Source organism: Scardinius erythrophthalmus (assembly GCF_964197995.2).
Source record: "Scardinius erythrophthalmus genome assembly, chromosome: 10".
NCBI lineage: Eukaryota > Metazoa > Chordata > Actinopteri > Cypriniformes > Leuciscidae > Scardinius > Scardinius erythrophthalmus.
The window spans coordinates 10,198,766-10,224,233 of record NC_138230.1 but is presented as its reverse complement, the minus strand read 5'-3'; the positions used below and the strand labels follow the sequence as shown (position 1 = coordinate 10,224,233).

The window sequence follows — 25,468 nt, the reverse complement described above, 5'->3', positions numbered from 1 at the left end:
CTTGCTGAAGCTCAAACGTGCTGCGTAACACGAGAATGAACCTCATTGGTTCTTGCGGAAGCTCAAACGTGCTGAGTAACACGAGAATGAACCTCATTGGTTCTTGCGGAAGCTCAAACGTGCTGCGTAACACGAGAATGAACCTCATTGGTTCTTGCTGAAGCTCAAACGTGCTGAGTAACACGAGAATGAACCTCATTGGTTCTTGCTGAAGCTCAAACGTGCTGCGTAACACGAGAATGAACCTCATTGGTTCTTGCTGAAGCTCAAACGTGCTGTGTAACACGAGAATGAACCTCATTGGTTCTTGCGGAAGCTCAAACGTGCTGAGTAACACGAGAATGAACCTCATTGGTTCTTGCGGAAGCTCAAACGTGCTGCGTAACACGAGAATGAACCTCATTGGTTCTTGCTGAAGCTCAAACGTGCTGTGTAACACGAGAATGAACCTCATTGGTTCTTGCGGAAGCTCAAACGTGCTGCGTAACACGAGAATGAACCTCATTGGTTCTTGCGGAAGCTCAAACGTGCTGAGTAACACGAGAATGAACCTCTTGAGTCTTATGGGTTTGGAACGTATGAGAGAGTAATTAATGACAGAATTTTCATTTTTGGGTGAACTATCCCTTTAAGATTCTTAATTAGTTTTTTTTTTTTTTACATATTCACTTTTGCAAAGAACATTTATTATGGTGCTAAATAATTTACTGCAACTGAATGAATGGAACTGTTCAATGCTCAATTTCTAAAAAACCTTCCAGGTGATTTAAAAGCATAAATATTGTTTGTTAAAGTGCTTCCTATTATATCTTCCACATAAAATGTATATTTATCTAATGCATTTAGTTGTGTGACTACTGTTCTAGGTGTATTATCTTCTGATTATTTATTGTATCCTTTAAGATGGGTGAGTAGGGATATGGAAAAATGAAAACATAAATTTTTCCATAAATTAGCTTTATGGAAGGTGAAGGGTGCATCTTCCACCATGTGTGAAGATTGGGTGAAAATATTTGTTTTTGTTTTTTATTTAAAAATTGCATGAAGTTTATATACACAAACATTTGAATATGTATTTATAGATATAAAATGTATTTATAGATATATAAAAAAATGCAAAAGAAAATTGATCCATCAAAACGTCCAAATGATCATTCAGAAGACAAAGGCTTGTGAAACCAACCTCAAAACAGACGTATGCAAATCAAACTCTCAATCCTTCCCTTTTTAAAGGTATATTACACCTAAATCTGTTGCACAGATAAATGTCCTGTGGCATTTAATATTTGCATGTGGTGATAGGAAAAAAAGTATGAGATGGGAGGAAAAATTATACTTCAAATTCAATGCGTTCTCAAGCAAAGGTATGGTGTTCCCCTGAGAAACTTTGAGTTTGCTTACAAAACCACTGAAAAATAGTTTTTCTTCTCACCTCATATTATTTCCATCACAAGTTTTGCAACAGAACGCAAAATTTCTCAAGAGAATATTAGGGATGCACAATATATTGGTCGGCATATCGGTATCGGCCGATATATGTTCATTTTTAATGTTATTGTTATCGGCCCGATAAGAAAATTCGGCCGATATATTAAAGCCGATAAATAATGTATTATTTCCTTCAGCTGAGACACTTCAGATGCGCACTGTTCAACATGATGGTTTTGAATGGCTTGAAATATGATTGGAATAACTTCGAAAAAGGGAAACACAGTCTGTCATATCGGCTACATAAAATTATAATGAGAACATTATTATAATTGTGTGTTTGGGACATGGATTTTAATGGTGAGACTTTTGTTTTTGTAATCAGGCTCTCAAAAATTATATTGGATTTAGATTTATCGGCCAATATATCGTTATCGGCTTTCAAAAGATAAAGAATAATCGGTTATCGGTATCGGCCAAAATGTTCATATCTGTGCATCCCTAGAGAATACACATGTTTTGCCAAAGAAAAAGCATTGAAATATAATTTTTCCTCCCATCTCATTTTTTTTGTAACACCACCATGTTTGCATGAAACAACTGCGTCCTGAAGGTAAAACACGCTACTAGTGATAGTGAACTCGACCCAGTGTGCCCGTTCCGGTGACGAGTATATCCGGCTGTCCGTTCCTCCAGATCTCCCTGACGATTCGTTCTCTCTCCTCCAGTCTTCTGGCTCTCTCCAGCTCTTCTGCCGAAGCGAACACATTCACGCTCTTAATGGTTCCGTTCAGCTGGGTCTGATCGCTCAAGGGACTGACGGTGAGCACTGGGACTTCTAGATCCTCGTCGTCTCCTGCCTCACTTTCCTCTTCTTCCTTGTCTTCCTCATCCTCGCTGGACTCTTTTAGTCGTCTCTTGTCCGGTGTGGAGGGCTTCTTTGTCTTTGAGTGCGATCGGCAGGTGATGCCCAGCAAGAGGAGGACCAGAGCCAGCAGAAGACCTGAACACACACCCAACATGAAGTACAGCGCGAAGCTCTCCATGTTCACTGTATTAAACACGGGAGGGAAATGGTCAAGAGCATGATTGAGTCATATCTGAGACCAAACTCAAAATAAAGATTTCATATTAATATATTAAACATAACATTCATATAAAAATATGAATTTGTTCATTTACATACACCGTTGTATGTTTTTGAAAGAAGTCTCTTATAATCAAGGCTGCGTTTATTTGATCAAACGGTAATAACAGTAAGATTGTGAAAAATTTAATTTTAAAATGTATTCTCTTTTAATATCTTAGAAATAATTCTAACATGCATATGATTAAGCACATTTTTAAAAAACAATTTGCAATGTGGTTTCTTAATTTACTAGACTGACTTGAGACTAAAGAAAAATCTTAAACCCCTGAGAAAAAGAGAAAGAAGTCTTTAGGAACATGTAAGCCGTGTCTCATGAAGTCAGAGGTGTGAAGCCAAATCAAGCAGAACACTAAAGTCCATGGAATGGCTTGTTATTTTGTCCTTGAGGCCAGAAGTGCGACGGGGCGTAAAGTTCAGTAAAACCGACCCAAATCTTTGTTTAGCCAGGTGCCTTTCAGCACTTCGGTTCTGAAACCTGGGCATTAATGAACCATTTGTGTTGCTCTTTTACCTTTTATATGTGCGTAAGTGGCCATGCTGTTACTCAGCAGCTCCATGTCTTTCCTTATGGGGTTCATGATGGCTTCTTTTTCTTTTCTTTTGTGCTTTCTTCTCTACTTTATCGCACCTCGACCTTCAGCCACTGTGGTGGGGAAAAAAATAGATATGCTTAAGCTTATATGACATATGATTAAATGTTGGATAGGCGTTTTATTTATAAACACTTTTTGTTATACTGGTTAAAACTCTTCACATCCTGATAGCAATCAATAATAGAAGTGGTCTAAATATTAAAGCATACATCTATCTTCTGTGGAAGTCTCAGGACCAAAACATTTTCCTCCAATCATTGATTGCATTTAGTCCAAATGCAATGATACAATGTCCTACCTGCCCATCAACGTATGTATTTCCATACCTCCATGCACTCAGGATAACTCAGGATATGAAGAGTTGTAGACAGACAGTCACACACACACAACAGCCACCTTTTACAGTTCCTCCTCCTGAACCAAAACAACAAGCTTATGCTGTGTTCACGCCATGTCATAACCGTAATTATGAGATGGCAACCTGTGACGTTCAACTCGCAGCGGTTCGCGCCCTCAGACTCGGATTTATGCGTTTCAATGTCAGCACTATCAACGGCGAAATTAATCTGCAGTGGTCAGGTGGTACAGGTCAGTGCTCTTTAAGTTGTTTACGGTCATTATTATCGCAATGGTATATGTGCTTTGAAACATGAGGTAATATAACAGCATCTCTCATGAGTCATGACTCGTTGCAGACTCTGCCGGCTGCTCTGAAGGGAGGGTGGGATCTCATGCTTTTAAAGCTAGCTCGCTATTGCTAGCCTCTCCGAAATTGCCTACCAATTGAAAAAAATGCCCCTATTCAAACTTCTGGGTGTTGTGTCTGGTTTGTCTAAATGTTGCTATTCTGTTTCTAGGGTTTTCTGAGTTGTTTCCAGCGTGTTTTGGGTGGCTGACGATGATGATTTTAGGTAGCCTATCATTCGGGTTAGTAGCCCAAAAAGTGTTGAGTTGCGTGCAAAAGTTTACTTTTGGTTATGGTAAAAAAAAAAAAAAAAAAAAAAAAAAATCCCAATTGCAGTACTTATACTTGCCTGCTTTAGTATCACAAGGACAACTGAAACAACATGGCCGGCCATGCTTAATTAGAAAACTCCCAAACTTGTTTATTTTGGCCCCTGAGGCTGAAATTGCACATTAAGGAGTGCTATTAAGGATCATTATATCATCTCTTTCCACACAGGCCATTTGTTACTGCTGTTGTCCTTGCATTGACCCAGGACTCACTGTTTGCTCCCAGGCAGACTTTCCCATTTTTCCCACAGGAACCGAGATTTTATGAAGACGTTCACATGCTGCTCGGGGTCTGCGTGGGACTCTTCCCTGGGAAACTGGGATGGATCCAGCTTGTGTCACTCTCTCCAAGAAGGAAAAGAGGAGGAGGGGGAGTCTTAAAGCTGAACATCTGGAGCCACACGAGTCCTGGATGTGTGCTCGGCAAGAAACTCCTCCGGCCCAAGCGAGGAAGCGATAAAAAGCATCAGACTATAAATGCGGCGACTCCCTGTGTGCGTCCACACCATAAAACCCACAGTCGCTGAGACCATGCCGAGATCACGGAAGAGGTGCCATGTTATTGTCTTCCTGTTTGTTTCCTCTTGGGTCTGTAATTACAGCAAACTGTAATCTACGCCATCAAGGCCCAAAGTCTCAGCCGCCCCGATCCCTATCTGCAGCGCTCTTGGCAGGACAAGGGCACAAAGTCCACTAGAGCGAAGCACATTATGTTTTTGTAGCTTTCTATGGGTCAGAATGCTCTACTTTTCTCCTCACAGATGCCTAAAGAAATGTTTTGTTTGCTTTTTTAATAGCTTATGAGATTTAATGAAGATCTCATTTTTGTGTAATAAGTTATTATCTCAGATGTTAATAATAATAAACAGACACAAATAAGAACATCTTTGTGCTTAAGAAATAACAGACTAAATATCAAAATATGATCACAGCATGAACTCACTTTTCTCATTCTATTTTTCCAAGACCAAATTATAATAATTATCAAATTATCATAATTGTTTTTAAAATTCTATTTTTTATTATGATATGATTATATAAGTAATATTGAATATAATAATTGTTGTTGTTGTTATACAATATTATTCAATATAATGATGATGATGATAATTATATTTATAATTAATGTTTATTATAATTATACAATATTATTGAATATAATAGTAATAATAATAATTAGTAGTATATTGCATATTACATAATTATATTAAATTAATGCAAATAATAATAAGAATAACAACAGTATTATTGTTTTTATTATTAATACATTTAATATAATTTTACTATATTATATATATATTAGTTTTTTTGTTTTGATTATTATAATTCTACAATAATAATAATAATGATAATGCTGTTGATGATTCTTAAAATTATATAATATATTATATTATTATTATTATTATATGTATTATTTATATTTATTATGAATACAATAATATTTATATTATATGTTGTATACAGTATAATACTAATGATCATACTTTTTTATAATATTTATATAATAGTAATAATAATAAATAGTAGTGGAAGTATATTGAATATTACATAATTATAAATAAAACATTATAATAAGGATAATAAAAATAACACTATTATAAATAATACATTTAATATAATTATAACAGTCAATATATATATATATATATTACAATCATAATAATATAATATTCATTTGATCATAATTATACAATAATATCAATAATAATAATGTTAATGATTCTTGTAATAATATAATATAATATTGTTAATTTTATATATATTTATTATTGTTTATTATAATTACACAATATTCAATATAATTATTCATATTAGTAGTAGTAAGTAACAGTCATAGTAGTATTATATTGAATATTACATCATTATTAATCATAATAATAATACTACAAGAAAAACAATAACAATAATATTTATTATTATTTTTAAAACATTATTGTTATAATAATGGTAATAATTCGTTCTAATACTTTATATAAACATAAGGAACAACATTTTTTTGAGCACTGAAAGAGCACATTTTTAACAATAAATTGTTCACCGAGGATGTTTGAGAGACTAAACTTCCAGTAGTGAAATATTTATTCTTCTTATTTATTCTTGTCTTTGTGTCGCTCTGCAATCCTGTAAAGCCCCTCCAGTGGGTTCAGAAACACTAACTGCATCCCCACACATAAACAAATGACAAACAGGAACCATGATACCAGAAATATAAGATTACACTAAAAGCTTGTAAACATTGTCAAGTTCTGCTCCAAGTGCCAATTAGCGTGGGACGTATGCCACAAGCTCCAAAAATACTCCCGTCAGCGACACAGCATTCCAGACAGAGGCTCACTGGCCTGAGTGAATCATCAGCACAGGACGAAACAGCTCTCAAACACACATACCATCTCACAGCTGTCAGATCTTTTCCCCGAAGAGCAAACCTGCAGAGGGCATGTAGCAGCAGATGTCTGAGGCTGCTGAGCTCAGGCTTTTCTCTGTTCTCCAATCAGCAAACTGATACAGCATCTTTTGCTTTGTCTTTTCAATGTCACAAGAAATATGTTTTTCATAGTCACATTTTAAAAACATTAGCAATCAGACAAAAACTAGTTTGTTCAAAAAGTTTATTTATAATTTAAAGTTGAAAAACGTAAGAAATTTAGAAGAAGAAAAAAATTCAACAATCTTTTTGTTCTAAACTCTAAATGCCTCTATGGAAGCCTGTTTCTGTAATTGCGACTTTTTTATCTCACATTTCTGACTTTTTTCTCACAATTCTTACTTTTTTTTTAGGAATTGCGTGATATAAAGTCGCAGTTGCGAATCATAATCTCTGAATTCTGAGAAATAATTAATTATTTCCTAAGAACTGGACTTTATAACTCGCAATTGCGACTTTATATCACGCAATTCCAAAAGTACGAATTCAGAGAAAAAGACTGTGAGCTAAAAAGTCTCAATTCCCTTTTTTAATTTTTTTTATTTAGTGGTGTAAACAAGCTTCCATACGCCTCACATGATTTATATGTAATCAAAACAAAGCAAACAAACAAACTAAATTTTTATAATTTCTGAACAAAATGCGAGTGTACTTTCTCACAGCCACAGTGTGCTAGGATGTTTGGGTGGTTGCTAGGGTGTTGTTATGCAGTTGCTAGGGTGTTGTGGATGGTTGCTATGTTTTTGCTATGCAGTTGCTAGGGCATTGCTATACACTTTGTTGTATACAAGGTGCTGTGGGTGGTTGCTAATGTGTTACTATGCAATTTCTAGGGTGTTGTGGATGGTTGCTTGGGCATTGCTATGCAGTTGCTAAGGTGTTGCTAGGATGTTGTGCCTATTGTATTTTAATGCAGGGTGTTCTGGGTAGTTGCTAGGGCATTGCTATGCAATTGTTAGGTTGTTGTGCTTCTATGAGTGTTGTGGTTGCTGTGCTGTTGATCCAGTCTGTTGATGAAGAGTCAGCCCTTACGTCCCTGTGATACTCTGGTCTGATATGACTAGTCTCTCCTTCAGTCTGTGGGATTCCTCACCCGGTTATAGTTTTCAGCAGACAAAAATAGTTTAAAAGTAATAGCAAGCACTTTTAAAGTATACTAATCTACCCACAATGTTACATTTTATCTTAATTTAAAGTCAACTAGTTTTGATGTTTAATCCCTTTAACAAAAATGAAGTATTTAATTTCTTACCTTTTCTAACGACCCATCATTTCTATCCAGAATGTCCCGGCGGAGGAAAGATGAGTCCCGTATCCAGAGGCGGTGTGACCTCAGCACTCTGGAAGATAAAGCGGGAACACACGAAACACTGAGAGGTGCTTGAGTTCCCGTTTACACACACGTCTGTGCCTGACATCAGCAGAAGCAGCCCTCTGTGGTCACGCACACACACACACAGCGTCTCTCTCACTGGGACCAGACCATAGAAAAGCAGTTTGGGTGAAGGGAGGTGTTTCCTGTCAGAGGGGAAAATAGAGTCAGGGAGGGGCGCGCGACAGGAGAGTTTACACCCTCAGGATGGCAGTGAGATCCAAGCCACATTTCACACCCGCTGGTCCACACATCATTGTAAACCTCTTCTTCACGTCCACACATGCATATTTGAATGTGTGCGTGTGTGTAATCCACAGTAAAAACTTGTTTTCTTTAATCTCAGACAGACTATCGATGCTTATCTGAATGAAGTAAGTGTAGTTTTAAATGTATGGTCTAGTATTTATACACTAAACAGTGGCCTCAGATATGAAACCTTTTGATGCCAAGGACCTAAAATATGACAATCCACTCCTTGTGAAAGGCAGTTATATAAGTTAGGCCCCTAATAGAAAATAGTTAGTATGAAATTATAAAGACAACATTTTAAAAAAGTGTTCATGTTATACTAAAGCCAATTTTTTTTTAAAATATTTAGATGCTTTTCACAATAAATATTGGTCCAAATCAGTTTTACACAAATACCATAAAATCATGCATACCATACTATACAGTCTATATGGTATGCATGATTTTATACTTTTATATTATTTATATATATATATAATAAAAAACATAATTTATTTGAAATGGAAATCTATTGTAACATTAGAAACATTTAAAAAAATGACCTCGAACTTTTGAAAGGTAGTAGTGAATATAATATTTTGATTTATAAAATTAAGACAAGTATTGTCTCTTTGTCATTAGTATAACATTAAAATCACCAAAACACCAGCTGATTAAAAGACATTTGTATACGACCGAGCCCTGCTCAATTTTCTTCAGAAAAACTTCTTACAGTATTAACATTTACAAAGGGAGCCAAAATAAATGTCCTACATATGCAACATTCAGAGCTCAAAAGTAATGATACATAGCAAATGTAAACCTCAAACCAGCCTCTTTATGTTTCTGTTTGTCTTTCAACAGTCAAACACTCGGGCTCGGGCACCTGAATGATGTCTCTTTCAGCCAGCGTGTGCAGGCTTGAATAAGGCCGACCGCCCAGCCTCTGGGACGTGCGAGAGAGAGAGAGAGAGAGAGAGAGATCTGTCTGTTGAGGGTTAACCCTGTGGGGTGGAACAGTACAGGAAATGTAGGGAAATGCAGTGGGCACAGCGCCTCAGCTTCAGGCTAATGCTGGATTAAAAGAGCTCTTTGTTTTCCCTCCTGTCCACCGAGAAGCCACTCTAAACCGTGCGTCGTCCCAAGCCTAGCAACAACCAATGAAAACCTTCGATCTTTGATGGTACAATGAGCCATGCTCTTCAGATAAGTGTTCGTTGAATCTGACAGATATGAAATGATATAACCTTTCTGTCCCTCTGTTCACAGCTACACAACTACCACTCTGATGCTTCAAAAAGTTCATAAAGAGATCGTAAAACTAATCCATATGAATTGAGTGGTATAGTCCAAATTTTCTGAAGAGACACGATGAACAGATCAAATTGAGGCTTTTATTCACATAAACATTCATCAATTCACACATCAGTTGTGGTAAAAGGAAGCTCAAGCATGTTCACTTGACGTGTGAGAACCAATGAGGTTCATTCTCGTGTTACGCAGCACGTTTGAGCTTCTTTTCCCATCATAAAGGACAAAGGATCACCTTTTCCTGTTTAAAATACTGCATACAAGCTTTATTTGATAGTCAAACAACGCATGTAGTAAAAATCAACACCTTAAAAAGAATATTTCCCTAACTGGATTGAAATTTTATAATGGGCAACGTGTAATTTTTTATGTTGTGTAATGTTTTTGTTTACCAGAATACTCCTGTTTTCCTGTAACTGTGGCTTGTGTCCGAACAGGAATGAGGGTTATGAGTCATTTCAAAGATGGTGATTATGTGGTCACCGAAAAATTCCTGCATCCTCATACGCAATGGCAAAATGAATGTAGCATTCTGGAAGCAAAATAATATTGTTCCAAAATAAAATGTAAAACCTCTTGACCACAAGCTGAGACAAAAACAGAAGAATGAGGAAACAAAAGCATTCCTTGTTTTCAGTCTGATCTAAAGGCTCAAATTGATTTGATTGCTCATTTTACACAACTTTACGTATAAGTACGTTTACTTTTCCAATACTTTGCCAAGTTAGATGATTCCTCTCAAGTCCAATCAATGACTATGTTCTTAGTTATACTTTTTATCTTATTAAAATCCTAATATTTTACCACGAATTTAAAAAAAGTTCACAGAAACATTCATTACACTGCAAACAGTGTGTTGAGTTGGGCTTTAAAGTACCAGTATTTGCATACGTAAACACTATAAACTTGATTATAAGTGTACTTGTAAAGAGATATTAACATCAGCATTAAGAATAAGAGCACAGTAATCAGAGGCGTTGTCTAATCAAACACAACGTCAAGTTAAAGAACTCATCAATCAATGGATATTTCATCACGTTCATCCGTTTATTGAATTGTCAAACCACTAGAGCAGTACAAAGTAAACAGAAATCACTTTTCCCACACTGTTCCTTGAGAACGCATACAGAACTTTTTCAGTTACTTACTAGCAACAATGTACACACAACTTTTTGCTTTATGACTGCATTACAAATAATAGTGCGCATTAAAAAAAAACATAAATTTGCAAGACAAACATTAATCTCACACATAAACTATTTTTTCTTTGAGTATTCTTTCCGTCCACCACCTGCTCCAAAGTTTCGCACGCGGTGTATTTTGGCCAGCTGGGACTCTATTGTCTCTCTGATGTTCATGTGGTCTGGGATGTGGACGTAGCGCACGTTTCGGCCAGTGACAAACAGGTCGTCCATGCTGGATATACGTCCGCGTCTGTCCCTGTACAGAACCTTCTCCAGCCGGATGTTCATGAAAGCGTCCACGTTAATAACGCGTCCCCTGGCCGTGCTCTCGTCTCGCAGGTCGACGGTGGTCACCTGACCGTGCAGACCCTGCAGGAGAATCACCAGGCTGTTCTCGGCGATGGTGCGCTCACGAATCGAATGGCTCACTTCCATGTTCACCTCTGCACAGAGAAATCGTTAACAGTCAGACAATGCCATTTGTCTAGCAGTTTTAAAACTTTCTTTGTATTTTATTCCTTTTTTTACTGTTCATGACAAGTATAAGCAGATAAATACTGGCGATTCTCTGCCAATTAACAAATAAACAAATGATTTGTATTATTACACCTCCAGCCACACACTCTGCATTTCTATTTTAATGTTTTTAATTGCAGGCTTCTGAGATGCTCTGCTGATAGACAAACCACATATAGCACCTTATTAAATGTTTGAAGGAAAATCTGCAAATTAGCTTTGTCAAGCAAGGTGAAATGCAGTTCAATGAAAAAGTAATAGTCAATTTCTGTCGACATTTAAATAAATTAAATGAATGATATTTTCTCAGATTTTTTTTAGCCACAAAAAAATGAATGCATTTGCATTGCATAAATAAAATATCAAACAAAGTGTTGTTTGTATAGACACAAAATGAGGTTACATATTTCCAATATGATAGATATTCCAATATTTCCAGATATATCAGTTACGGTACAATATATCACTATATATTTTACCACCAGTTTTAACATTTATTACTTTAACTAGTAGGCCTATGTATTTATATGCTACAACGGTTGATTTTTTTCCCCTCTGTAGTGATTAGTATCTTTTCAATTTCACTATCATCAACTATAAGATCCCCATTTGCGGTCTGATTCTAGTAACAATGCAATGGTTTGGAAGTAGTATTGGAACAGTGACTAGTTGCAAAGACACAGTACTAATGACAGTTACACTAATGTTAGTCACTATTCATTAGATGGGTCAATGACATGGCGTGTCAATTCTTGTGTCCAAAGCATATTCATAATATTAAAAATGTATACATTTTTAAATGCACTTCATTAAGTGACTCAACTTCCCCCTCTTTAATTACTCATGTGAGAATTCATTATAAATAATTAGTCTTTAGGGAACTATTGAGCTCAAAAGTCCCAAAATGTCATTCTGGGTAACTGTCCCGGATTAAAATCTGAATACAAAAATACAACAAAAATGTAAAAAATATTAAAAGTATTTAAAATCTACTTTGGCATAATTATATTGATGTTTTCAACGATACCTACAAATATAGTGATAATACTGAGCTTATTTACATTTTTATGACAGAAAGACTTTTGTCTCCAAATTGTGATTTCTCTCATGTCAGTCCTGGATAACAGACATCAATGACCATTTTGAACCATAATGAATTTTGGCATGTCATGTGACATAATATTGTATCAAAAAGAAGACCCTGAAGGAGCACCAGAATATGTGCAAAGGTCAGGAAGCGTCTCTTAAAATGTTGATATTTTGACATTTTGAACATTATTTACATAATTGTATGTTTTTTTGCCATATTTTTGCTGTAATTCATCTTGATTTCATATGATTCAATGAGTCACATAGGTCATTATCATTTAATTTAATTTTGTAATGTTAATGGTCAAATCATGAGTAATGTAATCATATTTATCAACATTTTATTAAAGCTTTAGTATAGCTTGTGGTGTTTTAAGGTCAATTCTGTCCTTCCAGATGCCTCTGTCTTAGGATAAACACAGGATAAACGCAGATGCAGACGCTAGGGCTGAGTATCTTGGACAAAAGAGAGCAAGGTATTATAGTGATGACTCAGTGGAATGATAATGTATCAGTAACAAGCAAACTTAAATATTAATCGAAATAGGTTCACACTCCTATAAACATTCCTATAAACTAAACACGTAGGCTAATACGCATGTGCACGCCATCAGCGTTCTCACAGGTTCGCGTTTTTAGAGTTTACGCAGAGAGAACGGTGTCGTGTTAGCGGCCCCTAAGTTAATAACTAATGATCATGCAGCAGAAGTGAATCAAACAATCAAAACTAACTTTAGCTGGACAATAACTTTATTCTAGAGCTGCTATAAAGCCAAAACAATCTCTGTTACTTTAATTTCCTATTATAACTGTAAAGCTGCTTTGAAACAATCTATATTGTTAAAAGCGCTGTATAAATTAAGGTGACTTGACTCATTTGCAATAAGTCTTAATGTTTTAGCTGAATAATGTGTTGGACTAGCCTATACCCTTGGCCATTGTTTATGAAGCATTATCATTTTACATATTTACAGTAATTTTACAGATTTTTAAGTCATTAAAAACTTGTCAGTGTCGTTTACTTTGTTTCAAGTTTGAGTGTTGGGAAGAAAAATGACACTGAGGATGGTTTTAATGGTAATCCTGAAAAATATTGCAGAATGTGCTTCTGTCTAACAGTATGTCATTCCGGCTAACAATGACACAGGCAATTCATTTAAACAATATTTGTGTGTTAGATTACACAATTCAGTTTTTTGTTGATTTAGTGATAAAACAAGTCATATTTACTTTATTGGAAAACATTTTTATACATTTTCCAGCTTTATTTTAAATTTGGTTATGAATTTTGAGTTATCAGCAGCCAAAAATGAGCCCATGTCTATATGAAATCCTAAATTGATTATATCAATTGTGATTAAAATGTTAGAATTTTTTTGCCAGTATTTTTTTTTTTCACATTTTAAATCCTTATCCGTCATTCACCCAGATACTATTAATATAAGTGTCTAATGAAGTACCATTTAACGAATAGGTTGTAGTGAAATTAAAAACGATAGGCTAACGTTACTAGTCGCGAATCATGAAAAGACGTCAACAAATATTAAACTTTGCAGCAACTGTATTTAACTAAAGATATAGCATGCGATCAGAGAGGAAATATCTAACGTTACCATGATCCTTTCTCTCACATAATCCAGGGTCACTCATAAATGTCTCTTGAAGTAAAAATATTCGTTTGATTACCTTACTTTATGTTGTCTAACATGCTCAAAACATCATGTTTACATCCTAAAAGGTTTCGAGCTCCGCGCTTCGTCGCAGAGGAGAGTGACGTCATCAAGACGTACCGGTTGAAATCGTTCGCGCGCTCCCTCTAGCGAGTAAGTTGCTTGGATAAACATCATAGGCGACGTGTTATACTTTTTTCGGTGAAGTTTTATCTCGGTTTATAGTCCAGTCATTTTAAGCCAAAATGGGGGTCAACCTTGAACAAATTGCTACAGAAGCAAACTCAACTGATTTTGTATCCTGAGCTAAGGGAAAAAAAGCCCCGAAGAATCGGGGAAAGTTTCGAAAAAGACCCAAATATAGCCTATATACGCCTATTCATTCTTTTTCTAACATGAATAGGGTAAACATTTTAACCTTTAGATATCACCATGAAAATTATGAGTTGATTACTTACATCAAGACAAACAAACAAAAATGTATAACAAGTTTTTTTTAATAGTTTGTTAACATGGACCAACGGAGCATAATCTAATTATGTGCTAATTTGCATAAATACCACAGCAGACCTAAACATTGGGTATAGCCACGTGACAATGTCTTGTTGAATCTTGTTGACATATAACAGTAAAATACTTAATGTTAAGGTCTGATTGGAACCCATTTAGGCTACTCATGAGCATTAATACATAGAGTCAGGAAGAAGTACTTTAGAAACCAGCCTTTATTAATTATTAAGAGATGGGGTTTGGGGCTGGGTCCGTGAGACTGTTTCTGGGGGTTCACTTTTTATTTTACCTACCTTTTGCCTTCTGCATTCTCCTGACCATTGTCTCCTGTTCTTCCCTCAGACCTTTCCCCCAGAAACAGTCCCACAGACCCAGCCCCAAACCCCATCTCTTAAAAATGAATAAAGGCTGGTTTCTAAAGTACTTCTTCCTGACTCTATGTATTAATGCTCATGGGTAGCCTAAATGGGTTCCATTAACACCTTAACATTAAGTATTTTACTGTTATGTGTCAACAAGATTCAACAAGACATTTTCACGTGGCTATACCCAATGTTTAGATCTGTTGTGGTATGTATGCAAATTAGCACTTATGTAATTAGATTATGCACCGTCTGTCTAGAAAAAGAATGAATAGGTGTATGAATGGGGTATATTTGGGTCTTTTTCTAAACTTTCCCCTAATGGGATTCTTCGGGGCTTTTTTTCCCCCTTACTCACGATATACTGAGGATACAAAATCAGTTGAGTTTGCTTCTGTTGCAATTTGTTCAACCTTTTTTCATAAAATGACTGGACTATTATTCTTAAAGTTAAATCGGTTGATTTCTCTGTTGTTGTTCAAGAAAAAAAATACAATTCATTTAACACACTGACTGATGAGGCGGGGCATGTTGTCACAATGGACATCTGCTGAGAATAGCTTTGTTTTTAAAATTTTAAAATACGGTCTAAAGTTAAAAAGCACCCACAACATACTCGTATTTAACATGTATTAATTGCTGTGTCCGCTACATTTGACTACAGCAATTATGACAAGCAGCTAATTACTTAAAACACAACATTTAAAACTGTGACAAATTGCCCCGAACTAAAATCTAAAACACAGTTCAGCAATTAAATCACATTTTTTACGTCCTTGACAGTTGTCTAAATTTATGCATGTGTGGTTTTATTGTGTCCTTGAGTTTTTTCTGTTATTTTAATCATGTATTTTGTAGATTTTGTAATGCACATATTGTAAACACTAATGAAACAGCAGTGGCAGTGCCAGAAAAACAGGTTACAATGAGATTTGAATGAATAACAGCAGGAAACCATCGTTTTTTTAGTCGTCAGAATGAAACATGTTGTGTTCCAGCGAACTTAAAAATGATTGACTTTTGTTTTGCTGTAAAAAAAAATAGTTGACAGACGAATCGGTTATTGTGGGCGTAAATTAGAGGTCCGACAGAAAGCGAACATCAATCAACTGAACTGACATTTCAGAGTAATTTCCCCGTTGAAGACGTCCCCAGAAGAGATTTTGTCAGATCTGACAGTTTCAGGAGACATTTTTCAAAAGATTTGCCCTTAATGTAGCCTATAGTTAAAAACATTTGCAAAAAGTTGAAACACATTGCATTATGTATTTTATTTAAGCATGAATAAAATCATCAACACAGTACAATTTTGCTTTCAGATTGTTCTTAATTATATTTCTGAATGTATCTATTCTAGGCATTTTCAAATCTCCCATTTATTTTTGTGACCTATCAGACCTACCTCAAGCTTCCTGACTCATGGCCTTCAGCGACTGCCCTTCAGAGCTCATCCATCATGGCCAGCAAGTCGTCTCCCTTGTTCCCGGGTCCCTCTGTCTGGCTTCCCTCTTCATCAAATTCTCCTGCTATGCGTGCCAGCTCAGTACTGGCCAGCCGATCCTGGAATACAAAGGTAAAAACTCAGGAATAAGTAAGAACTGATATTTTTTCAAAGTGATTTCTATTGTGCCATTTATTGAAGTTCAGTAATAATAAAATAATCGTATAGATGTGTCACTAATGAAAAAAAAAAAAGTGGTCTCTTTACAGTAGTATTGATGTGGTTCAAGATTACAACAAACCCAGCGTGGAATTTGAATGAGGTGAATATAAAATGTTTTGGCATGTACTAATAAAGTTATTGTCTACTAAACATTATTGCAAACTCATAAAACATTCTTGAATTAACAGTAGCAAATGTGTGGTTGTTGTTTTTTTTGGTGTTAACTTCCAAATGCCAAAAATCTCTCTAGCGTAAGCTTGCCCTGGAGCAAAACTGGTGTTTATTAGTATAAGCAGGCCAACTTTTAAGTTTAGCTTGGGGTGAGAATTATGGAAAATGATGGACAAGTTTATTATGAGTGTCAAAATATTTGGTAACTAAACAGAAGTTCCATTTAAGTGACAACATGTTTCAACATGGTGCAATGCCACTGTTTTTATTATTGCTTGATTTCAATTCCGTGTGATTTGATTCCGATCTTGATTCAATATTGATTCATTTAGATAAATATTAGGTACAGTAGATACGTTAATAGATTAAGGTTAAAAATAACAACTCAGATATAAATAATGCGTTTTTTATTATAATAACAACATAATAATATTTTAATGATACAAGTAAAAATATAATATGTTACTATAGTGCACATGATATTTAATTCAATTCACGTTTATTTGTATAGCGCTCTTCACAATACATTTCATTTCAAAGCAGCTTTACAGAAAGTGCATGAGTCCATATTACAATTTAGAGTGATCAGAGGTAAGTATAAGTATTTGTAAGTTAAGTATTTCAGAAATGTAGGCTACATATGCAAAGTCACAGTTAGCTAAAAATGTATTAATTTACATAGTTTAATAATTTAATACAGAAACAATGAGCTCATTGAATTCGAATACTTGTTCGTTAACAAATGATTATGACATTTAGAAAATTTAGCATTGGTGCAAAATTTAGCAAAATACTCCTCTCTATGGCCATTTTTTCTAGCCAACTAATGTGATATGGTCATTAAATGGCTTTCCTGAGGTAGGCCTAAATGTAACGTTATGCGACATATGTTCTCCAGCTGTTTTATTGACCATTTCCACGGGTGAAAAACACTGATTGATTGATATTATGTATGCATTTCAGTAAGTTGTACTGTATCTTTCAACATACCTGTTGTTCATTCGTGTTTATTTACTATTAACTAGTAGTAGTAAGAGTAAGAGATGATCGGTTCACGTGCCGCTTGAACTGAGGCGATCTGTCACGTCACATTTACAAGCGCCAAAACGGTATTTATTGTTTGAATTGACAGAATTAAAAAATTGACAGAATTTGAGAGGTTCATATTTGTTTAATATGAAAAGTAAACTGCTCTGTCTTGTGTCCTCTTCTTCGCAATTTTTCCTCTGCATGAGAAAATGGATGTGTGGCTTGAGAGCGACTGAAAAGTGTCAATTGCGTGAGTCTCATTTACTAGAAGCATAGGTCATTGCCAGCCCTGGGCAAAAAAAACAAACAAAAAAACGAGGACTTGAGCTGTTTTGTGAAGTGCATGACACATCACCTGTGTGACTTGTATGTTAATGACTCTAGATGACTGGTGCTCTGTTCCTTCAGAAATTCCACTGAAAAAGTTTGAGAAAAGGTTAGAGTTACAAACATTTTAACCTGTTATTTTTAATCAGTCCTTCTGTAAAATTATATTTTAAAACAACAGTTCACTTTTATTATTCTTTGCAATACAAAATTAGATGTTGAAAAAGCTTTTATCCAAACACAAACACACACACACACATATATATGCAGTATTTATAAAGGACAAAGTATCAACCATGCCTCTGAGGTTGTGTGTGGACGTGGCAGGATTATGTCTGGATTAGTAATGCTTACATGCCCTCCTCCTCCTCCTCCTCCTGATCTAAGGTCCACAGGTTGACTCTGAAACCAGCGTCCACATTCAAGAGTTTCTGCACCTCCATTCCACCCATCAGTTTAGCGAGTAGATTGAGTTCCTCTGTGGCCAGAGGATTGGGGGTTGTGTCTGCCTGTCCAGATATTCACACAAAAATACAATGACATCCAGAGAGCCTTGTGTTGCAAAGATAACACTTCATATTACTAATATAACTTTAGTATGAAACATAAGCCTAATTTAGTTTTGTGCTTTTCCCCCTCAACATGAGCAGTCTGTTGGAATGTCCCATGATGCCTGCAGTGAGGGTGCACCTGCTTTAGTTTCCCTCTGCTGTTGGAGGTGCGTGATGGATCCATGTCTTCAGGTGAGGGTGTGCTGTACCTGTGCACGTCATCAGAGATTCACATGAGCGTGAATTAAGAAATATGTTTTAGGATGATACAACCACAAATATAAGAGGTTATTTGAAGTGTCACCCATTTAAAATAACATGTATTGGTCAAAAATACAGTAAACGTAATATTGTGAAATATTATTACATTTTAAAATAACTGTTTTCTATTTGAATACATTTTAAAGAGTAATTTATTCCTGTGATCAAAGCTGAATTTTCAGCATCATTACTCCAGTCTTCAGTGTCACATGATCCTTCAGAAATCATTTAATATGCTGATTTGCTGCTTAAGAAACATTTATTATTATCATTATTCATATCAATGTTGAAAACAGTTGTGCTGCTTAATTTTTTGTTTGTGGAGACTGTGATTTTTTTCCAGGGTTCTTTGATGAATAGAAAGTTCAAAAGAACAACATTTATTTGAAATATATATATTTTTGTGACAATGTAAAAGTCTTCACGGTCACTTTTGATTCATTTAATGTATCCTTGCTGAATAAAAGTATTAATTTCTTAAAAAAAAAAAAAAACTTTTGAACAGTAGTGTATATATATAATTAATTATATTTTTTTTGTGTATATTATACTCCCATATATTTGGTATATAAACATACTTTTTTTATATATAAATTTGATTATTTGAAAAATATTAATTATTGCTGTTTATTTGTAATAAATATAACAAGTATTTTGTATTATAATAAACAATTATCTCTATTAAATAACATTGTAAATAAATATTATTTTTTAAATGTCATATATTTACTATATTTTATTGTAATTACATTTATTATATATATATATATATATATTTATTATATTATTATTTACATTTTTATTATTTACATACGTTTACAAATAATAATATTTCTTATTGAAATTTTAAAAAGCATTTATAATTCCTAATTATTAATTTTCGCATTTACATGTTGGTGCCCAGAAGTGTGCCCCTGTCTCCAGAGAGGTCAGTGGAGCCCGGGCGCACAGCACTTGTGTAGCTTCCTCCACTGGGGAACCTCGATCTCCTCACCTCGCGCCCTTTAGCATTAAACCACCTGCATGACAAGAATGCTTACTGGAATTCTGAAGGAACTAAACGAGTGTATGACTGTAAGGATGTGATCATATTCCCATGAAACCTCTGTGTTTTCCAGCCAAAAGCTACTGATGAAGAACCAAAGTAAAGAATATAAGGAGCCTGCCTGCGACCTCTGACCTGATTAAACCAGGAACCTCAAATCCGTGTGGTACCGGCCCTGAGGTCTGCATCACAAAATGCCCGTTAGGGTTCTGGATTTTTTCTTTCAAGAAAATTGAGATCTGTGAATGACAAATGTCACAAATTTCATTACATCAGTATGCGTGACTACAACTACATGACAAAATAACTACGCTTGAATGCTCTTACAAAAAAATGGCATGACTTTTATATGATTTGCATACAGCTGTATGATCTGGCAGCAATCCATTTCAAATACTTATGACAATAAGCTTTCGCATAGGTAAATTGCTCACCCTGATTTGCATATCTTGAAAGAGAACCAGCAGCGTATGTCGGATGAGTTGAAACTCACCATCGGATAAGGGTGTGTATACCTTAGAAAGAGGTGCTTTTGAATTCTCAAGTATGCACTAGAAATAACAATAATCTTGGCACTTGATGTGCGATAGAATTACTTCACAACAACAACAGATTTTAAAGAGATCCATTTATATATTTTTTCACATAATGAAACTAGATGTTTACTCTGGAAGCTGGTTTCCAACACAGAATAAAAAAAGTAATTGCGACTTTATATCTTGCAATTATGACTTTTTTCTCTCGGAATTGTGAGATATAATCTTACAATTGCAAGAAAAAAAGTCAGAATTCGTCTATTTTATTTTATTTTATTTTATTTCCTGGCAGGGAAACAAGCGTCCATAGTTAACATCACATTTAGAAACTAAGTGCAAAGCAAACTAGTTGTCGGTGGACAGCAGAGCACATTTACCTCAATAAGCTGCCGCTGGGCTTCGTTGATCTGGTTAACGAGGCTGGGATTATCCTTAACCAGTTCCTTGATGGCGTCCGTGTGGTTGAAGGTGATGAGCAGTAAATCTTGTGGACGTGGACACAGAACGATCTGATACTTAAAGGCCATAGTCATCAAATCATACAGCTACAATAAAGACAACAACACACATTTAAACAGGTAATCAGTATTAAATATAAAATGTGCTTCAAATTATTTGGTTTTATTCAAGTTAGAAATATTATTGAATGTGCCTGACTACATTTAAGTAATTTTTCTGGGTTGGAACGAGAAGAAATGACACCATTCTACAGTCACATAACAGTGTAAACTGTTAATGGTTCATTCATAGATAATTTAAATAACGCTAAAAACATTTTTTTTGGTTTACTTAAAGGTATAGCGGAGGATCTTTCCGAATTTTAGATAAGACCCGCCCTCTCCGCTTTTTGAAAAGTTTGATTGATTCACCAGAATGATTGACAATTAGGAGGACCAATAGTATAGGTGATCTACCCGGAAGTAAAAAATCCTCCGCTATACCTTTAATATTCAGAAGTACAGTGTAATACAGAGTAAGTTAAGCAGTGGAGTCGGACACTGCATGTTTTTTTTGTTTTTTTTTTTCAAAATCAAAATGGACAGTTCTTATTTTTGATGGAATATTGCAGCGTTTATCATAAATAATTTATCCGTGCACCATTATTTCTTTCAAATTAATTCCCTCCCTCTTGCAGTGACATCTCTTCTCTTCTCTGATGTCATTTTACTGGCTCAAGGGCGGGGCAACCTGTCACTCAAATGAGATCGACCAATAGCAAACCCCAAACTTCCAATCAATTCCCCATGGACAAAATGAAGTCCCACCCTACATTTTTTCTTGTTCGAGAAGCCGTTTCACTCGGATACACACTCACTGGCCACTTTATTAGGAACACCTTGTTAGTGCCGAGTTGGACCCCCTTTTTCTGGTGAGTGATCGTCACAATAAAGAAGAAAAGACTATCGCAACCTCAGTTTATGTGGACTTTAATTTAGTTGCTTTTTTTACTTTGTCACATTTAGTAACCTGTTGATGATGGCATATTTTTAAGTCATTTTAAGTTCAGTCGAGACATTTATTTGTTTCTGCGTGGGGAGAGGGTGAGTTAATACCTTGTCCATGCTGGCCGGGTTAAGACGCATAATGGAGGTGTGTGCTATCCGTGTCAAAACTGTCCGCAGAGCTCGGTGGGAATACAGATCCTGCGGCCGCAAGAGCTCCTCTAGAAAAGCCTTATTGAACATAGTGCCCACTATATCATTCATAACTGCAGAAACAGAATGATGACTGAGAAAAAGAGAAAGACTGAGGCAACATCACAAAAAAAAAAAGAAGCTGCTGAAATTTGCATCATAAAATAAATTTTGTTCGTTTTGATTATGAATGATTGAGAGTATATATCGTGGATCTTATTTTTAAATGACTTATTTTGGTATGTCACTTAGCCTACCTCAGTGGTTGGGCGAATTTTTAATCTTAATAGTTTTTTTTTTATAAATGATTATATGGTGTGCTCAATGTGCGCTTTTCCCCACAACAGATTCTTTCACACATGACCACGCTGCATGCCACATGTACGACATATCACATATTTGTAACAAACTTCAAACTTGTTGTACCTCTTTTCCTGTCATCTTCTGTCCAACCACCTGCAAAAAAAGAAATGAACCTGCGTTCAGACCAAAATCCTGTTACATTTCAGTGAGTTCATGCAATTCTCCATGACTCTGCATTTCGACAGGACGTGTAATTGAAGATTAGACATGGTTCATTAATCTGTCTGTTACACAAATTTCCCTCTGACATCAGCTGAGATTGCATGATCATGCATGTTAACACTGGCCTACAGGGCTTATTTCTGATATTTCTATGAAAACTTTCATTATATTTACTAGTCAGAATAAAAATATTTCTCAACTGTGTTCTTAACTGGTTTTGCTTCAGGGCACAGGTTTATTTTTTTTTATTTTTTTTTTTATTTTTTTTTTTGCATTTAACGATTTCCCCCCGTTTTCCACCAAGTATCACACATCTTTATTGTCTGTACTTTAGTTTTTTTTTCTCTTAATACATTCATAAAAACCAAATAGGCCAACACGTGAAGATGTGCAAGGCAGATAAAGGTCATTTTGATGCACTAGTTTACTGAAGCAGGATTCGATAGCTAAGCAGTTATCATGGGCTATGGGGTTGGTTGGTTGGTTGGTTGGTTACCTCTCTGAGTTTTATCATCGTTTTCATCCTGCGCTCGGAGGCGCTGATCCAGAATGTAGATCATTTCTCCGCCGAGGTTTATGACGAGCAAAGGAAGAGTTCTTTGAGACATATTGAAATGAGTTATTGTATTAGCTGCTCACTTTCACGAACTTGTTACTGCAGTTTGTCAAGTTCATTTTCTTCTGGTTTAGTACACGCTGCATAGACAGTCCCATCAAAGACGAGAGCTTTTAGTGGGGCATTATGACGTCACGTAATGCCACGCTGACCCGCTGCTCTTGCGCGCGCGCTCACACACACCTCACAGACGCGCGCGGTGAATGGATGCATATTCCACTGCATTGTTTATTCGTTCATTTAACGAATCATTAGTTGATTCAGTAAATAAATAATCTGTTAATTAATTTTAGAGACAGCCGGTATAATTTTTTATTTTTATTTTTTTACTGCATTAAAGAAACACAAATAGGCTGTTTGATGTATTTATTTAAATTGTATTGTTATATTTGATCTAACTGTTTAACCAAACCAAATATTGTATTATATATTATATACACTCACCTAAAGGATTATTAGGAACACCACACTGATACTGTGTTTGACCCCCTTTCGCCTTCAGAGCTGCCTTAATTCTACGTGGCATTGATTCAACAAGGTGCTGAAAGCATTCTTTAGAAATGTTGGCCCATATTGATAGGATAGCATCTTGCAGTTGATGGAGATTTGTGGGATGCACATCCAGGGCACGAAGCTCCCGTTCCACCACATCCCAAAGATGCTCTATTGGGTTGAGATCTGGTGACTGTGGGGGCCATTTTAGTACAGTGAACTCATTGTCATGTTCAAGAAACCAATTTGAAATGATTCGAGCTTTGTGACATGGTGCATTATCCTGCTGGAAGTAGCCATCAGAGGATGGGTACATGGTGGTCATAAAGGGATGGACATGGTCAGAAACAATGCTCAGGTAGGCCGTGGCATTTAAACGATGCCCAGTTGGCACTAAGGGGCCTAAAGTGTGCCAAGAAAACATCCCCCACACCATTACACCACCACCACCAGCCTGCACAGTGGTAACAAGGCATGATGGATCCATGTTCTCATTCTGTTTACGCCAAATTCTGACTCTACCATCTGAATGTCTCAACAGAAATCGAGACTCATCAGACCAGGCAACATTTTTCCAGTCTTCAACTGTCCAATTTTGGTGAGCTTGTGCAAATTGTAGCCTCTTTTTCCTATTTGTAGTGGAGATGAGTGGTACCCGGTGGGGTCTTCTGCTGTTGTAGCCCATCCGCCTCAAGGTTGTGCGTGTTGTGGCTTCACAAATGCTTTGCTGCATACCTCGGTTGTAACGAGTGGTTATTTCAGTCAAAGTTGCTCTTCTATCAGCTTCAATCAGTCGGCCCATTCTCCTCTGACCTCTAGCTTCAACAAGGCATTTTCGCCCACAGGACTGCTGCATACTGAATGTTTTTCCCTTTTCACACCATTCTTTGTAAACCCTAGAAATGGTTGTGCGTGAAAATCCCAGTAACGGAGCAGATTGTGAAATACTCAGACCGGCCCGTCTGGCACCAACAACCATGCCACGCTCAAAATTGCTTAAATCACATTTCTTTCCCATTCTGACATTCAGTTTGGAGTTCAGGAGATTGTCTTGACCAGGACCACACCCCTAAATGCATTGAAGCAACTGCCATGTGATTGGTTGATTAGATAATTGCTTTAATGAGAAATTGAACAGGTGTTCCTAATAATCATTTAGGTGAGTGTGTATATATATATATAAGACATGTGACAACTTGCCCTAACTGTAAAAGTGTAACATTTAAGTTAAGATCTACTTTCCTCATAGAACAATTCTGTGCCCTTATTTTAAAGATATCATAAATGCTGTTCATGGAAAATGCTTCATTCATTCTTCTTCTTAAATTCATCTGTCAGTTATAAAGTTTTTGATGATTTTCATACGCCGTCTGTGTATGGAGAATGAATGCAAACTATTTCAGGGCTCATTTTACATTGACCGTTTAGGCAAATGTAGTCAAATGCAGTAAAACTGCATCAGTTAAAGATGTAAAGTACATGGGAGAAGGAAAGACGGCAAACATCTACGAACTGTCTGATGCCAGGGTTCGAATTCAATGTAAACCTATTCTAAAAACATTCTTTATTTCTACACATGACTTTGTAAGTATATAATTATATATTTTGTTGTTGTTTGAAAATCATTATGTAACACATTCCTAAATATGAATTCCATGTGGTTAGGATGGCATGATGGCTAAATGCAAATTACTTTTAACAGGGTAAATTCTTGCACGTTTATGTGGAACTGTTGAAGTGTGGGTTTTAAAGGTGATCTTTGC

The 25,468-nt window shown here is 35.8% G+C and overlaps 3 protein-coding genes across 5 annotated transcripts; all 3 read right to left on the bottom strand.

Moving 5' to 3' along the window:
• Positions 1–945: 945 nt before the first annotated feature.
• eva1bb (eva-1 homolog Bb (C. elegans)) lies at positions 946–8,074 on the bottom strand. 2 transcript variants are annotated; one of them, XM_081376212.1, is made up of 3 exons: positions 7,863–8,074; positions 3,090–3,221; positions 946–2,479 (listed from the first exon to the last, which is right to left on the bottom strand). In XM_081376212.1, exons 2-3 carry the CDS (start codon positions 3,154–3,156, stop codon positions 2,055–2,057), a joined length of 492 nt encoding a protein of 163 aa, XP_081232338.1. In that variant the 5' UTR covers positions 3,157–3,221; positions 7,863–8,074; the 3' UTR covers positions 946–2,054. The 2 variants fall into 2 exon arrangements, with proteins under 2 accessions (XP_081232338.1, XP_081232339.1); XM_081376213.1 differs by having other exon boundaries at positions 1,070–2,431; positions 7,863–8,055.
• A 1,512-nt stretch (positions 8,075–9,586) lies between these two features.
• lsm10 (LSM10, U7 small nuclear RNA associated) lies at positions 9,587–14,128 on the bottom strand. 2 transcript variants are annotated; one of them, XM_081376457.1, is made up of 2 exons: positions 14,000–14,128; positions 9,587–11,151 (listed from the first exon to the last, which is right to left on the bottom strand). In XM_081376457.1, the coding sequence occupies exon 2, from the start codon at positions 11,141–11,143 to the stop codon at positions 10,781–10,783; it is 363 nt and encodes a 120-aa protein (XP_081232583.1). In that variant the 5' UTR covers positions 11,144–11,151; positions 14,000–14,128; the 3' UTR covers positions 9,587–10,780. The 2 variants fall into 2 exon arrangements, with proteins under 2 accessions (XP_081232583.1, XP_081232582.1); XM_081376456.1 differs by having other exon boundaries at positions 10,548–11,151; positions 13,927–14,073.
• A 2,167-nt stretch (positions 14,129–16,295) lies between these two features.
• oscp1a (organic solute carrier partner 1a) lies at positions 16,296–23,205 on the bottom strand (the record flags this gene model as incomplete). Its single annotated transcript, XM_081376458.1, has 11 exons — positions 16,296–16,415; positions 18,074–18,134; positions 18,400–18,554; positions 18,736–18,805; positions 19,748–19,876; positions 20,038–20,141; positions 20,337–20,417; positions 20,816–20,983; positions 21,992–22,146; positions 22,499–22,528; positions 23,094–23,205. 11 exons carry the CDS (start codon positions 23,203–23,205, stop codon positions 16,296–16,298), a joined length of 1,185 nt encoding a protein of 394 aa, XP_081232584.1.
• Between the last annotated feature and the right edge of the window lie 2,263 nt (positions 23,206–25,468).

What these genes read in the sequence shown, in the direction of transcription:
- eva1bb (XM_081376212.1), bottom strand. Translation starts at nt 3,156, where the DNA reads ATGAACCCCATAAGGAAAGACATGGAGCTGCTGAGTAACAGCATGGCC. An exon ending in CACTTACGCACATATAAAAG is followed by an intron (nt 2,480 to 3,089) that starts GTAAAAGAGCAA and finishes TGTTTAATACAG; the next exon opens with TGAACATGGAGAGCTTCGCG.
- lsm10 (XM_081376456.1), bottom strand. Translation starts at nt 13,963, where the DNA reads ATGAGTGACCCTGGATTATGTGAGAGAAAGGATCATG. An exon ending in ATGTGAGAGAAAGGATCATG is followed by an intron (nt 11,152 to 13,926) that starts GTAACGTTAGAT and finishes TTCTCTGTGCAG; the next exon opens with AGGTGAACATGGAAGTGAGC.